The sequence below is a fragment of the Bubalus kerabau genome, chromosome 13 (genome assembly GCF_029407905.1).
Source record: "Bubalus kerabau isolate K-KA32 ecotype Philippines breed swamp buffalo chromosome 13, PCC_UOA_SB_1v2, whole genome shotgun sequence".
In the NCBI taxonomy this organism is placed as follows: domain Eukaryota; kingdom Metazoa; phylum Chordata; class Mammalia; order Artiodactyla; family Bovidae; genus Bubalus; species Bubalus kerabau.
This window is the reverse complement of record NC_073636.1, coordinates 73693649-73709477: the sequence shown is the minus strand read 5'-3', so window position 1 is coordinate 73709477 and position 15829 is coordinate 73693649. Positions and strand designations below refer to the sequence as shown.

Sequence of the window (15829 nt, the reverse complement as noted above, 5' to 3'; positions counted from 1 at the left end):
GTTGCAAAGACTCAGACATGACTGAACAACTAACAGTTTCATACAGCCAGCGAATGACATCAATTTCAGGGATTCAAATCTAGCATTTGGAGTCTGCCCTTAACCATTCTACTCGACTCCCTCCTTCATTTAATGGCTGTGTCTATCAGGATTTCCAGAGGTGGATGCTTCCAGCATGGTTTGGTGGCTCAGTGGTCTCTCCATCTTTTCCCCTCTGCAGACTTCAGCATGGTGGACCAATCCTGGTTTATCCTTGGGGACTGGGGAACGGTTTTCCTTCCCAATGCCCCTTTCTGCCTGATGGAAAAGTTGGTTCTGCATGTTAAGGATGGAAGGGAACATCTATGAGTTGGGCAACCAGCCAAGCTCCCACTCCCCACCTCTCTGAGCATCTCCCCAGATAAAGGGCAAGGATTCAATACTCCTGAGAAAGGGCCAGGAGAACAATACCTCCCCAGACCCCTCATCCATCCTGAGGTACTCCCTGGTGACCATCTGCTTCAGTTTGGATTTCCCAGAACCAGACACAAGACATGGATTTGAGTGTAAGCATTTCACTTGGAAGGTGATTCTGGAAAACATGGTGGAGGAACCCATAAGAGAGACAGGGCAAGGGGAGGCCTCCAGTAATATGTGTGTTGAGAAGCCAGCTGCCACTGTGTATATCCAAAGCTTAACCCTGATGGGGTCTCAGAACCAGCCTGATACACGTGCCTGAGAGTCACTCCCTGGGAGGCCAGGGGGCTGGGGTATTTATACTCCCACTCTTACTGGTTACTGGTTGATGGCTGCTCATGGTTAAGTCTCCTGCCCTTCCTCTGGAAATGAGGGCTCCGGAGACCAGAGAAATTCCTTGTGGGCCAGAGAAACGTAGCTAGAGGGATGCAGGTACCAACAGTTAGAAGTCTGTGAGCACTGACGTGGTGGGGGTCAGAGGACGTGGGGGATGGCAACAGAATCGAGTACCTTTTCTGAATGCACAGCACCACTGTCTCCCAGCTGCCCAAACCAGAAGGCTCTCCCAGACGCCTCTTGCTCTCTCTCTGTATCCAACCCTTAACTGGGCTATACCATTTCACTAATTGTCTTTGACTCCATCCATCCCCCCTTTCCCCCAGCCATGAGGCCACTCATCACTCTTGACTGGATACCTGCAAGTCTCCTTTGTGGCCTGACTGCGTGGTCTGTCACTCAGCACTTATTTCCTCTGGATTTTGCCAGCTTCCCCCCTTTCCCCCTCAAGCTGTGTGCCCCAGCTCCATCACTGAACCTCTTGCCCTGCCCTCCGTGTCAGCACCTGGTCTTTGCATACATTGCTACCTCCCCTGACACTCTTTTTCCTATTCCTCCTCCCTCTTCGGCCCCTGACTCATTCCTCCTCCAGATCTCAGCTAAGAACGTGAGCTTTATCTCGTGTGCCAACTCCAGCTAATTGATCGTGGCTCCCTGGAGTGCTGTGTTGAGAAGGATTCTGAAGTCCAGTCCAGGCTTGGCAGGAGTGTTGGGGTTGATTGGCAGTGTCCGTCCTGGGTGTGGGCAGGGGAAACCCGCCACTCCTCTACCTCCATCTGCAGCTTCCACAGCCGGGTCTCCCCTCACCACAGCGCCCAGCAGTCCTATCATACTTGTTACACGTGTCTGTCCTGCTACACGCTTGAGTCTGGTGTCTGTTCAGTCCGGGGCCTGGCCTGCAGGGGGTGCGCTGCAAACCTGGGTGAGTGATGGGTTGGGACTGTGTACAGAAGCGCAGACACGCACGCACGCACTTACGCGCACGTGCGCACTCGCGCACACACGTGCATGCCTCTCCTTCCCGCCCCTCCGCAGCCTCCTGCGTTGCACATCCGCCCTGTAAATCCGCAGCTCTCCACGCTGGACGCCGGAGCCCCTCCTCCTTCCCTCTGCCCCTCGTGGTCCTGTGGCATCTGGGTCATCGGCACACAGCTCCCTAGGTGACCGGGTCACGGTGCCCACAGCTCTGGAGAGCAGAGAGTGAGCCGACAGCAGGGCCGCTGCAACCGGCTTCAGGGAGGCTTTCTGTCAAGGCTGTTTGCCTTGTCACCGAAGGCCCAGGAGTTGGTGGGTGGTCAATGGCACCCTACTCCAGTACTCTTGCCTGGACAATCCCATGGACGGAGGATTCTGGAGGGCTGCAGTCCATGGGGTCGCTGAGGGTCGGACACGACTGAGCGACTTCACTTTCACTTTTCACTTTCATGCATTGGAGAAGGAGATGGCAACCCACTCCAGTGTTTTTGCCTGGAGAATCCCAGGGACAGGGGAGCCTGGTGGGCTGCCGTCTCTGGGGTCGCACAGAGTCAGACACGACTGAAGCGACTTAGCAGCAGCAGCAGCAGCAGAACCTCCTTTCCCTTCGCCCCTTCTGTTGTTTCACAGACGTCATGCCTGAAGGACAAACCGGCACCGGATGTGGCCAGCGGCTAGGAGATGGGGATTTGTTTGCTTCTGTTTAATAAGCACTGGTGTTGGTTGAGTACTTGACTACACCGGAATCGGTTCTAAGGCGTTTATCTCATGTAGTCCTTAACAGTCGCTCCAAGGGTGTGCTACCATTGTTCACTCCTGCTTCGCTGAAAAGCAAACCCAGAGTCTGAGCAGCGAAGGCTGTCTGTACTACCAGTGAGTGGGGGAAGTCAGGGCTCATATCCAGGCCTGCTTGACCCCAGGGCGTGGACTGCAGATTCCTGTGCTTTGCCCCCGGGAAGCCCTAGGTCCCCCTGGGACATGGAGACAGTGTAGCAGGTTGAGATGAACCCTGGAACCAGACTCCTGGGTTCAGATCCCAGATTAGCCACTTACCAGCCCTGTGACCTTGGTCAGGTTACTTAACATTTCTGTGCCTTGATTTCCCCTTCTGGAAAGTGGGTATTCATATAGTAAGTACCTAGCTTGCACAGAGTTGTTAAATGAGTTAATATTGATAACTTAGTACTATCAGCACTTGGCTCATGGCAAGCTTTTGATCAATAAAAAATAAATCCTTGGCTTCACGCCCAGGAGCTATACTCTCATGGCCCAGGGCAGGTGGGAGGGGGAGGCAGGTTTGGGAATGTCCTGAAAGCTTGAGAAGCTGGAGTCAGGGTTGGCTGATGCTGTATATCCTGGCACACAGTCAGTTCTGCTACAATGCTTGTTTTGAAAACGCAAATCTGTTCCAGCACGATTCAAGTATTCTGGAATAATTGGAGCACAATATAAATTTCGCCTTTGCTCAGGTGTGATTTCATCCATGAGAAACACAAGGGGAACTCAGGAAACTACACCCGTAGAGGGCTGCACAAAACACACCCCTTGCATCTGTCCACTCCCTCAGCCCCCCACCCCCCACACCTGGTGTTGCAAGTTCCCACCCATCCGTTTGGAGAGCCCTCCATCACCACTTTGCAGTAACACACTGCAGATCTGCGGACACTCATTTCCACAAGCAAATGTCAAACTGTCTTCAAGGTAGAGCACCATATTTATTGTAGTATCTACGCATTTATTTCATTTTTAAAAGACTTCTTTTTTTATATTGGATGGTTAGCATCACCAACTCAATGGACATGAATTTGAGTAAATTCTAGGAGATAGTGGAGGACAGAGGAGCCTGGTGTGCTGCAGTCCATGGGGTTGCAAAGAGTCAGACATGACTTAGGGACTGAACAACAACATAGCCAATTAACATTGTTGTGATAGTTTCAGCAAAGGGACTTAGCCATAAATACACACATGTAGCCCTTGTCCCCCAGTCTATGCATTTCTTAATTCTACAGGGGTAAGAGAATCTACCCCTTATTAAAGATTAAACCCCATTCTACAGGGGTAAGACTGCTACCATTTTTATTATGTCTTTTATTGTTGATAAACTTTTGGGGTGTTGTGCCCTTAACCATATTTTCCCCATACTCTCTCAGATTTTGACTTCAGGACTTGGCCCTGCACTGTAGTGTTTAGGAATGTACATTTCGAGTTACAGCAGAACTGGCTGTATTGCACCCTCTGCGAGGCTGTAGGGGCGGGGGGGACGGATGGACGATGGACAGGTAGGGGCAGGCAGTGAATGGATGAACAGAGAGCCCATGAACCTTTCAGGACCACATAACCCATGCTCACCACGAGGGCTGGGCCACCTTTTAATTTCCGATGAATTGAGACAGGCGATCCATCTGGAAAACAGAGTAGACGTCAAACCCCCAAATAACCCAATTATTTCTTTACCGTGGAGAAAACAGAAAATCCAGGGGCCAAACCAAGCTCAAAGGTTAATAATAAAAGACAAATGGGTTTCAGGCCCACAAACCAAACTAACAGGATTTGAGAGGCAGGAAATCTCATTTCACCATTAACACAAAATAAAAGGCCAGCAGAACGCGAGTTTTAATCCTGTTTCAGGTCTCTGCCTCTGCCCGTGTGGCATGCGTCCCTTGGAAGAATCAGCTGCTCTACCCACCCCCCTCCCCCACCCCCCAGCTTCTCACACTACCCCCAGATGACCTGGGCTTCCTCTCAGGCACCCAGGTACTGCGCTTCCTACTAGGTTTGAAATCAGAAGTACCATGAAAACACCACAGACGGGGAGAAGAGGCTCTCCCAGGCCAGGCAGCAGAGACCTGCTGGCCACAGCGTCCCAGTCCTTTATTCATCCAGCCAATGCTATGTACGTTGTACATAGCAGTATCCTATTGACTGTCTCCAACAACTTAGCTGGGTGATTTTATGCATGCAGCTCAGAGAGGTTACCAAACTTACCCCAGGTTGCACAGCATTGGAATCCAAGGTCTATATGATACCACAGTTAAGTCTCAACCAGTAGGCTTTCCCAGTTCCGGGTCAGGCCAAGAGATGTGGGTTTGATCCCTGGGTCGGGAAGATCCCCTGGAGCAGGGCATGGCAACTCACTTCAGTATTCCTGCTTGGGGAATCCCACAGACAGAGGAGCCTGGTGGGCTATGGTCCATGGGGTCACAGAGTCAGACATGACTGAAGGGACTTAGCACACACAAGGGTTTGGCAGTAAAAGCCTGTGCACAGCAACGAAGACCCAGAAGAGCCAAAAATTAAAAAAACAATAATAAGAAAACATGTATTGAGTTCCTACTGTGGAAGGCCTGGTCTCAGTAGTAGCAAGTATGTGACACTTAATAGTAATTCAGCATGCTCTTTCCCCATTGGGAATGGAGCCTCTGAGCAGAGATTTTCAAATCATTTAAAACTGGTATAGTGCAGGCAGCCAGCAAAGGAAGGAATGGCTGTACACAGTCTCCATGGTCGGTATGGGCTCATTTGCAGATAAGAAGATTCAAGGGCAGAGACACCAGCAGTTGGCCAGAGGTCACAAAGCAAGCACTTGACCAGCAAGGAGTTAGAGCAGCCCTGACTTTGTATCTTCTGCCTTCTGTCCTTCTCCCGGGAAAACCCCGAGTTGGAGCGGGGTCTCTGATGCAGTTGGTCCTCTGGCCAGCAGGGACCTACCACCACTTGATTCTTCCTCCAGCCCTGTGGAGGATGGGATAACCCGTTCAGGGTTTCTGGGGCGTCAGCCTGGTTCCTTGGCAGCCAGCGAGGCACCCTGGGATGGGAAATCAGGCAGCCGCTCAGATATTATAAACAATTACCGCTAATTACCAGGCCTGCCAGTTCCCTATTGTCTGCTCACAATCCCACCAGACACTGAGGAGCAGACACTGAAGATGTTGGAGGAAACTTTAAATTTCAGGCTGTAGAAGGCCTTGCTCTGCCTGGGAGGATGGGCCCCTTTGGTGCCTTAGAACCTACGAGGCACCGCTGTTTCTTGGGCTTCAGGAGCCCAGACCCTCCTAACAGAATGGATTCCAGACCTTCAGGAGGCTGAGCTGAAAGAGAAACGGACGTGGCAGAAAGGCCAGGTCACCCACTGTGAGCGTCTTGGGGCTCTGTGAGAGGGCAGGCCATTCACAGGGCTCAGTTCCTGTGACTGTTGGTCTTCAGGATTCTCTCTCTCTCTTTCCCAGAGAGAGTCTTTGTCTCACTGAGTTTGGATCAGCTGTCTGACCCTGGATCCGTCAGCTCTGATCAGGGGACCAGGTACTGCCTTAGTTTAAGTCAAACCAGTTTCTTCAGTCAATGACTTACGACTTAATGACAGTGACTTAATATGAACATGTATTTTTTGCTCATGTAAACTTCAGCACAGGTGTTCTGGTCATTGCATCTAGCCAAGCTCCTTTGCTCTTTTTAAAAACAATCCCATACTAAACATGTCCTGCTTTCAGATATTTAGAGAGTTTCCATTTTCACTATTATAAATCATCCGTGGCTAAATACAGTCCTTTTCTCCTCATCATCCAAAGGCCAACAATTGGTTTCCCTCTTTTTTCCCTGAATCTGTCCTTTCTGGTGTTCTATGACATTGCATGAACCTGTAATACTGACCTTCTCCAAGGTCGTGAACTAGACTCTCTTCCCTCTGCCTTGTCTCCATCACCCTCTTGGGAGAGAAGTACTCCTGCTCCTTGCTGGGCTCCTTCACTCTTGTGGCGTCACTATCCTGAGGACCTCAGGACTCCCTGCTGGTGACTCTGCTCAGTGTAGAGAAGATAGTATGTGGGAGGTGACCTCCTTTCCTCTCACCTTGTTACTGGGCCCTGTGTATCCTTCGGCCCCCCAGGTCAAATTCTTCTCTCCTGGTCCATTCTGGGCCACTGCAGCCTGCAGCAATTCCTCTCTTCTGATGGTCTCTGAGCTCTCACAACCCACGGTGGGCGGGTAGGGGACTGGCTGTGTCTCGTAAGAAGACAGTCGTCCTCTTCAGTTGTTTCTGGGGGCAACACGTGTGTTTGCCCAGCAGAATGGTAAGTTCTTTGTGCATGGGGTCTTCTCTTGTTTGTTCCAGCAGCTTGCTTGGAATTTTATACGTGAAGGTGCAAATATTCTTGGGCAGTGCCCTGGTATAGCAGTGGGCACTGCCAGTTTTCTAGCCCTCAGGCAGCTGTCTTTCTCACTCTGGGCCTCAGTCTTCCAATCTGTGAAATAGGGAGGCTGCTGGGTCAGAGGACACTTCCCTGTAACTATTTGCAGAGCTGCAGAGTGAATCCTTTGCCAACTGTGAGGATTTGTGAATTAGCAATGAGGTGTAAAGGCAGACAGCTGTGGTTCAAACATCAGGGAGTATGTCTAGGGTGTGAAAAGCTGGGTACAGCCAGAGAAGGCCATAAGTGAGTCATTGTATCCGAAGAACTGGAGCCAAGGTAGACAAGCAGAGTGGTTCAGAAGCAGAAGGGAACATCCTTGAGGTGGAACCAGATACTCCTTGGGTTCTCCTCTGGCTCCTTCAAGGCTGACAGCCCAGAAGGTTCCCTTGGAAGGAAGCTGGGGACAGGGTAGGGGGCTGCTCTTAGGGCAGGAAACAAAGAGTGCAGTGCCCTCAGTTAAGTCCCAAGGTAGTCGCCCCTCCCTGCTAAAAGACCCTTTGGCTGGCTGCTGTGAAACCTGGCACAGTATGTGCTTGTTCAGAGTTAACTGTTGTTCTTGGAACATGCCCAAGTGGAAGGTCACCTGAGGTTGGCCTTAAAGGTGCTGTATCCATGTGCTGACTCTGCCCTGTGAATTCTGGCTTCTGATTGGACCAAATCTGCCTCTTCACATGAATAATGCTGATAAAGGTTAAAAAAACAATGAAAAATGAAAAAAAAACTCAACCTCCTTTGGCTGTGGCGAGGATCCTAAGAGAAAATGGGTTACAAGTGCTTTACTTCTGAAGATAATAGGCACATCAAGCTTGGTGTTTAGTGTCTGATCTCATTAAGTTTTTCCAGTAGTCATGTTTGGATGTGAGAGTTGGACCATAAAGAAGGCTGAGTGCTGAAGAATTGATGCTTTCAAGCTGTGGTGTTGGAGAAGACTCTTGAGAGTCCCTTCGACAGCAGGAAGATCAAACCAGTCAAAATCCTAAAGGAAATCAACCCTGAATATTCACTAGAAGGACTGATGCTGAAGCTGAAACTCCAGTACTTTGCCCACCTGATGCAGAGAGCTGACTCATTGGAAAAGACCCTGATGCTGGGAAAGATCGAAGGCAGGAGAAGGGGACGACAGGATGAGATGGGTGGATGGCGTCACAGACTCAATGGACATGAGTTTGAGCGAGCTGCAGGAGATGGTGAAGGGCAGGGAAGCCTGGCATGCTGCAGTCCATGGGGTCGCAGAGTCGGACATGACTGAGCGACTAAATGACAACAATAACTCATTAAGTACTTAACAGGTCTAGGAGATGGGAGTGTTACTGTTCCCATTTCAGAGATGGGAAAGAAAAAACTAAAATTGGCTTTAGCAATATAATAATAGTTGTTGTTGACTTACATAACCAGAAAGAAAAAGAAGTATCTCTTGCTTCAGGTAGAATTTGATCCAGGAGCTTAATCAGTGCCGCCTGTGTGATGGCCTCCTTCATGGGCTGCCAATGGCAGCAGGAGAATGGCCAGAGGCTCCAGGCTTCTGTCTCAGGTTCGGATCTCGTGAGAAAAGAGAGTCTCTCACTTCCTACAGTTCAAAGAAAGCTTCCTGGGCAGATTCTTGTGGGCTTGGGTGAGATGCCCAACTCTCAACCAATCACTGGCCAAAGAAGGAATGGCCTGATTGGCCAGGCTGAGCCCATGTGAGCTTCTGAGGCTGGTCTGCTCTGCACCACAGGAATCAATGTCTTGAGGAGGGGCCTCCCCAAAGGAGATTTAAAGTCTGGTTCCCAAAGGAAAGGGTTCGGATATTTGGCAGCTCCACGGCAAGGACAAGCATGGACCTCCGAGGCTGAGCAACTGGCTTGTATGTTTCTAACTGTCTAGTGCAAAAAAGTCCTCTGGGGTTCCTGTTAAAAGGCAGTTTCTGATTCACCAGCTGGGGAGCGGAGTGGACCACCATTTCCTTTTTAATTATCTCCCGGGCAGTGCTGCCAGTCCCTGGGCCACACTCTGAGCGTCGCAGCCCCAACCCATAGAGCCAGGTATGGACAAGCATCACCTCCTGAGAGTCCTGCCCGGAGAGGCAAGTGACATCATACCCATTTCATGGAAGAAGAACCTGAGACTTGGCAAGGAGAAGTCAGACAGGACACAGAAACGAAGCCCTAGAATTTTGGAGTCAGAACAGAGATTTTAGGGAGAAAGTAGAAAGAAAGAAGCAGAGAGAGGACACCAGCCTGCCTAAGACTGGGAGATGGATGTGGACAGAATCGCTGTGAAATTAGGGAGGTTCTAGAGCTGACTGCCTGAGTCATCCGAGTCCTCAGTTGGCCCCTGGGAACGTCTGTTTTTGTCTCATTCTTTCTTGCAGCCTTAACTACGGGGGAGTTTGCCTGGCATCAGATGCCCAGTTCAGTGACTTCCTGGGCAGCATGGGACCAGCACAGTTTGTGGGCCGCCAGACCCTGGCCACCACGCCGATGGGTGAGTGTCCCAAAACCTGTTCCAAAGGGTGTGGGGGTCCCCACCAGAAGCCCCTTGTCTCGCCTCTGCCTGGGTTACATCCACTGAGCACTCAGCCTGGAGCTGAGGTCACACCTGCCAGGAGCTCTGCAGAGCCCAGGGACTCAGCTTGGGGGTTGGTTCTGCTTTGTTTGTGGCTGGGAGTAGGGGAAGGGAATTGCATCCTCAACAGAGATGGGCAGCCAAGTCCTTGATGGAGCTTCCAAGCCACTTCCTGGTCTCAGCTCTTGGGGCCTATTGCAGGGGACGTGGAGATCGGCTTGCAGGAGCGGAACGGTCAGCTGGAAGTGGACATCATCCAGGCTCGGGGTCTGACAGCCAAGCCAGGCTCCAAGACACTGCCAGGTGTGGGGGCTGCCCTCCCATCTGTAAGACAGGGGTGGAGGTCTGGGAGGATGTCCTGAGTGGTAGCTGGGTCTAGAAAAGAGATGATGGTGTCCAACTGGGGGTCTCCCTCCCCCCAAAGCTAGCGACTCCTGTGTCATGGCGGTTTAGAATTTATTCTGGAGACCCAGTTGAAATTGTCCATTGACCTTGTCCACCTCCTTGACTGCACTGAGCTCCTGGGGGTTCAGAGACCATCTTTGTTTTTTTTTTGTGTGTGGTTCTACCATTTGTGATTCTACCCTAGCACCTGGTAGGGTACATGAAATGCCTTGAGTGTTCAGCAAACATCGGAGTGAGTGGGTCAGCCATGAGTCTGTAAGCCCAGGAAGGGTGGGCAGGCCAGGGACTGAGAGAGGGAAAGGGTGAGCAAGGAAAGGGTGAGCAAAAGGGCAGGCAGGACCACTTGAGAGGGTAGAGTAGACCCCAGCCAACCCTGACTGCACCCCACCACTGTTGCCTCATCCCCGGACTTCCTGGGGGCACCCTGATCCCCAGCAGCAGGTCCCTCTGCTGCACCCTCTGCCCACCATTGGAGGCCCAGGCTACAGCTCACCCTGCTGACCTCTGTCCTCAGCGGCCTACATCAAGGCCTACCTGCTGGAGAACGGCATCTGCATTGCCAAGAAGAAGACCAAAGTCGCTCGCAAGTCGCTGGACCCGCTATATAACCAGGTGCTGCTGTTTCCTGAGAGTCCCCAGGGCAAAGTCCTGCAGGTGAGGGGCCAGGGGGCCGGGCAGAGTCTCACCTGGAGAAAGCAGAGCACTCTGGTGGATCTGAGCCCCACCTTTTGTGGTGTGACTTGGAACAGGTTCCTTTCTGAGCCTCAGCTTCCTTATCTGTAAAATGGGGATATTAATAGTAGCCACTGATAGAGTGACCGTGCCGGTGGAATGTGTGCTTTGTGTAGGAAAGGGATTTGCAAGTTCGGCCTGTAGTAAGGGCTCTACAAGTGGCCACCATTGTTACTCTCATGATTGCCGTCATCACCAACCTCAGGAGACTAGGGGCTTGGCATGGAGCTCAGTGCTAATAGACTGAAAGGCTTTTGAGGATCCAGAGGTCTTTGGCCCCCTGACTTTTAGGAAGATCCTAGTGGTCATCTAGGGCTTCCTTGGTAGTTCAGCAGAAAAAGAATCCACCTGCCAATGCAGGAGACATGGGTTTGAAGAAGGAAATGTCAAGACACTCCAGTTCTCTTGCCTGGGAAATCTCATGGACAGAGGAACTTGACAGGTTACAGTCCATGGGGTCAGAAATGACTTAGCAACTAAACAAAAAACAACAAAAGATGTTTGCTGAAACTAGCGTTAGCTGCCTGTCATGGGGTCGGCAGGGCCCGGCTGGATGCCTCAGGAGCCGCATGCCTCCTGTCTTTGAGCTGCCATTTGTTTTTGTTTGCCTTTGTTTTTAAAAATACTTATTTTTTTTGGCCACTCCAAGTCCTAGTGCAGCACGTGGACTCTTAGTTGCAGCATGTGGGATCTGGTTCCCTAGTTTACCAGGAATCACACTCGGACGCCCTGCATTGAGAGCATGGAGTCTTAGCCACTTGACCACCAGGGAGGTCCCTCAGAGCCGCTATTTGGTCATCTCTAGTTTATACCTCAGTTTCTTGCTCCTAACCTGAACATGCAAAGCACACAAGGGTAGGCCCAAGGTGTTCCAAATCTGCAAGACAGCAGGCTTTTGCCAAACTGGAAAGCCCGGGTCCTGTCTAGGGCACAGTCTTTCAATTTGTAGGTTGTGAGCCATCAGCAATTTATGAACTCAGTTTAGTGGGTTTTTTTTTTTTTTTTAATGGAATGGAATTGGAAATAGGAAAGAAATGGAAAATAGGACTAGGAAAGAAAACATTTCTCATTCTTAGTAAGGCAAGTCTTATTTGGTGGAGCCACTTGCTTCAGTTGTGAATCTCACGTGTTCACTGGGTGATTTAAATGTCTGTCTTACTGTGTATATATCAGTCAGAACAAAGTTGGGAAAAATCTTTCTGGTCTAGAGGCATTCAAAGACAATTTAAAACAACCAGAAGGCCATCTGGGGGCCACACCTGGCCCACTAGACTAAGGTCTGTGTTTTCTGGCCTGAGCATCTTTGAAGAAACTCCAGAGCACATCCCTGTCTGGGATGCAGAGAGATAAAGAATAGAAATCTGGCATGGGGGTCCTTGCTGCTGAGCCTTCTGACTAATGTCAGGGCAAGACAGACCCACCACGATTGAGCGATGCCAGCTGTGTTCGTCTACTAAAGCTGCCATAAATACCATAAACCTGGGGTCTTAGACAACAGAAATTTATTTTTTACAGTTCTGGAGGGTACGTGTCCAAATCAAAGTGTCACAAGTTATGTTTCTTCTGAGGCCTCTCTCCTTGGCTTGCAGACGGCCACCTTCTTGCTGTGAACTCATACGGTTCTTTTCCTACATGCAGGCATTCCTGGTGTCTGACTGTGTCCTAATCTTCTGCTCTTATGACAACACCAGTTAAAACTGCAACCCACACTAAGGGCCCATTTTAATGTAATCACCTTAAAGGACCAGTCTCCAAATACAGTCACGTTCTGGGGTTAGGGCTTCAGTATGCAATTGAGGGGCACACAGTTAAGCCCATAATGCCAGTGATAACAAATCCATTCACACACTCAGACATGGGCTGCTGCTTTTTTTTTTAATTGAGAATATAGTTGCCATACAATGTTGTATTAGTTTCTCCTGTACAAGGAAGTGAATCAGCCATATGTATACATATATCCCCTCCCTCTTGAACCTCCCTTCCACTCCCCACCCCTCTAGGTGACCACTGAGCACCGAGCTGGGCTCTCTGTGCTATACAGCAGGTTCCCACTAGCTCTCTGTTTTACACATGGTATCTGTTCATAGTTACCTAGGTAACATAGTTACCTAGGGGGCATTGACCATTTATTAGTTGAGTGACCTCGGGCAAATGATTTAACCTCCCTGAGCCCCAGTTTAAACAGCTGTGCAATCGGAATCCTTTTTTATAGCGTTATTGGGAAGACTGAATCTAGGGCTGATTTGGCCTTAGACAGTTCCTGACGAGCAGTCATCAATAGCCGTGGCCCACGTTGTTTGTGTATCTCTCTGCATGCTTGAGGAACGGCTTACAGCTTACAGTGAGCTTCCACATTTATTATCTCCTGTGAGCCTTGCCTGCCAGGTAAGCTGAGTGTGGAAGATTCCATTGACAAACAAGAACCCTGAGTCTCAGTGAGGCTAAGTGACTTTGCCTGAAACGACCTAGACAAGACTGGAACTCGACCCTACACATGTCTGACCCCAAAGTGTGTGCATCAAGACAATAGGTCTTGTGAGTGATAAGCCAGCCCACATTTAGAGAGGGGCAGAGTTACAACCTGAGGAGAGCAAATGAGGGTCCTGCAGCCACAGAGACCACCTGTCTGGCTGCTCTAAGAAAGAGAGGTTGACCAAGAAATGGGGAAGGTACTGCACAAAAGAGTCTGTTGGAAAAAAGGAAAGAGGCTAGTATGTGTGTTCTACATGTGGCAGCCACTTTAAACGTTGAAGTATAATTGATTTACAGTATTGTGTTAATTTCAAATGTGCAGCAAAGTGATTCAGTTAGTTTTTTCAGATTTTATTCTACTGTAGGTTATTATAAGATACTGAGTATATTCCCCTATATGTGTGTGTGCACTAAGTTGCTCAGTTGTGTCCGGCTCTTTGCGACACCCATGGACTGTAGCCCGCCAGGCTCCTCTGTCCATGTGGATTCTCCAGGCAAGAATACTGGAGTGGGTAGCCATGGCCTCCTCCAGGGGATCTTCCCAAACCAGGGATCCAACCCAGGTCTTCTTCATTGCAGGCGGATTCTTTACCATCTGAACCACCAGGGGAGCCCATAGTCCCCTATGCTATACAGTAAATCCTTGTTGCTTTTCTATTTTATATATAGTACTTTGTTAATCCCATACTCCTAATTTTTCCCTCCCATCTTCCCTTCCCTTCCCCTTTTGTAGCCATAACTTTGTTTTCTGTGTCTGTTTCAGTTTTGTGTGTACATTCATTTGTATTATTTTTCTAGATTCCACATTTAAGTGATATCATATAGTATTTGTCTTTCTCTGACTTTTTCACCAAGTATAATATACTCTAGGTCTATTCACCTTGCTGCAAATGGCAATATTTCATTGTTTTTAAAGCTGAGTGTGTGTGTGTATGTGTGTATACATACCATATCTTCTTAAGCCGGTTGTCTGTTGATGGGCACTTGGGTGGTTTCCATGTCTTGACTGTTGTAAATAGTGCTGCTATGAACATTGGGGTGCGTGTATCTTTTCAAATGAGAATTTTCATCATTTTTCAGATATATACCCAGGAGTGGGATTGCTGGATCATATGGTAGCTCTATTTTAAGTTTTTTAAGGACCCTCCATAGTGGGCTATACGAATTTATTCTCATTAACAGGGTAGGAGGTTTCCCTTTTTCCCCTGTCCTCTCCAGCATTTATTGTGTGTAGACGTTTTGATGATGGCCATATTGTCTGGTGTGAGGTGATACCTCATTGTGGTTTTTGATTTGCATTTTTCTAACAGTGATGTTGAGCATCTCTTCATGTGCCTATTGGCAATCTGTGTGTCTTCTTTGGAAAAAAAATCTGTTTAGGTCATCTGCCCCTTTTTTGATTTTTTTCCCCCAATATTGAGTTGTATGAGTTGTTTCATCCATTTTGGATATTAACCCTTTGTCAGTCTTATTTTCTCCCATTTCTGTCATTTGTCTTTGTTTTTTGATGGTTTCCTTTGCTGTGCAAAAGTTTTTTGTACATTTGATCAGGTCCCATTTGTTTATTTTTGCTTTTATTTATTTTGCCTTGGGCAAGCGATCTATGAAAATATTGCTACTGTTTATGTCAGAGAATGTTTTGACTAAGTTCTTTTCTGGGAGTTTGATGATGTCATGTTTTAGGTGTTTAAATCATTTTGAGTTTACTCTTGTATATGCTGTGAAAATGTTCTAATTGCATTGATTTACATGTGGCTGTTCTAGCCACTTTTATTTTTTTAATTTATTTAAAGTTTTTTTAAATTTTATTTATTATTTTTATTTGTCTGTGCCAGGTCTTAGTTGGGGCATGTGGGATCCAGTTCCCCAACCAGGGATCCAACTCAGGCGCCCTGCATTGGGAGAGCGGAGTCTTAGCCACTGGACCTCTAGGGAAGTCCCAACTACTAACCCCATTTAAAACCTTTATTTCTGAGGATCTGGAAGCAGAGGGCAGGTGGATGAGGGGGTAGGTAGGACACTCAGAGTGGAGGGTCAGCCCTCAAGTCTGGGGCTCAAAGATGGGGCAGGTGGAAAGAAAGAGCAAGACTGGAGGCAAGAAGCCCATCATTCAAGAGCCATCTGGTGGGACTTGAGCCATTTTAAGGAGGTGGACTTCCAGGACCCGGAGATGAATGAGGCACACGGGGACCCCAGGTTCTGTTTCTGTGAGTGTCAGGGCCTGTGAGTGGCGTTGGCAGGATCTGAACCACTGTGTCTCTTGCTCTGCAGGTGATCGTGTGGGGGAACTACGGGCGGATGGAGCGGAAGCAGTTCATGGGCGTGGCCCGCGTGCTGCTGGAGGAGCTGGACTTGACCACCCTGGCCGTGGGCTGGTACAAGCTCTTCCCCACCTCCTCCATGGTGGACCCAGCCACGGGCCCCCTGCTCCGGCAGGCGTCCCAGCTGTCCCTCGAGAGCACCGTGGGGCCCTGCGGCGAGCGATCTTAGTGCCGGGGAGGGGGAGGGGCTCCCCGAGATGGTCCGGAGACCCGACCTGGGACCCCAGGCCCCAGGGCATATTGAACAGAGGAGGCCGGGGTTCTCCCCACCCAGTGGGGAAGCTGAATGGGGAGACTTCACCTCCCAGGGCCCCTCCTCACCCCTTTTTTGCCTCTTATTCCCCGAGACCTTCCCTCTCCCGATGGGATTGGCTGCACTTTTGACTTGGCCGGTTCTTG

At 49.5% G+C, this 15829-nt stretch overlaps 1 protein-coding gene across 2 annotated transcripts in view; it reads left to right on the top strand.

Moving 5' to 3' along the window:
• Window positions 1-15599, top strand: part of RIMS4 (regulating synaptic membrane exocytosis 4) — a 68014-nt gene extending 52415 nt beyond the window's left edge. For both annotated transcript variants that reach the window (XM_055545090.1, XM_055545091.1), the window contains exons 3-6: window positions 9307-9419; window positions 9702-9803; window positions 10420-10559; window positions 15381-15599. In XM_055545090.1, coding sequence (XP_055401065.1) covers window positions 9307-9419; window positions 9702-9803; window positions 10420-10559; window positions 15381-15599 — 574 coding nt within the window. The remainder of the gene's footprint in view (window positions 1-9306; window positions 9420-9701; window positions 9804-10419; window positions 10560-15380) is intronic.
• The last annotated feature ends 230 nt before the right edge of the window (window positions 15600-15829 follow it).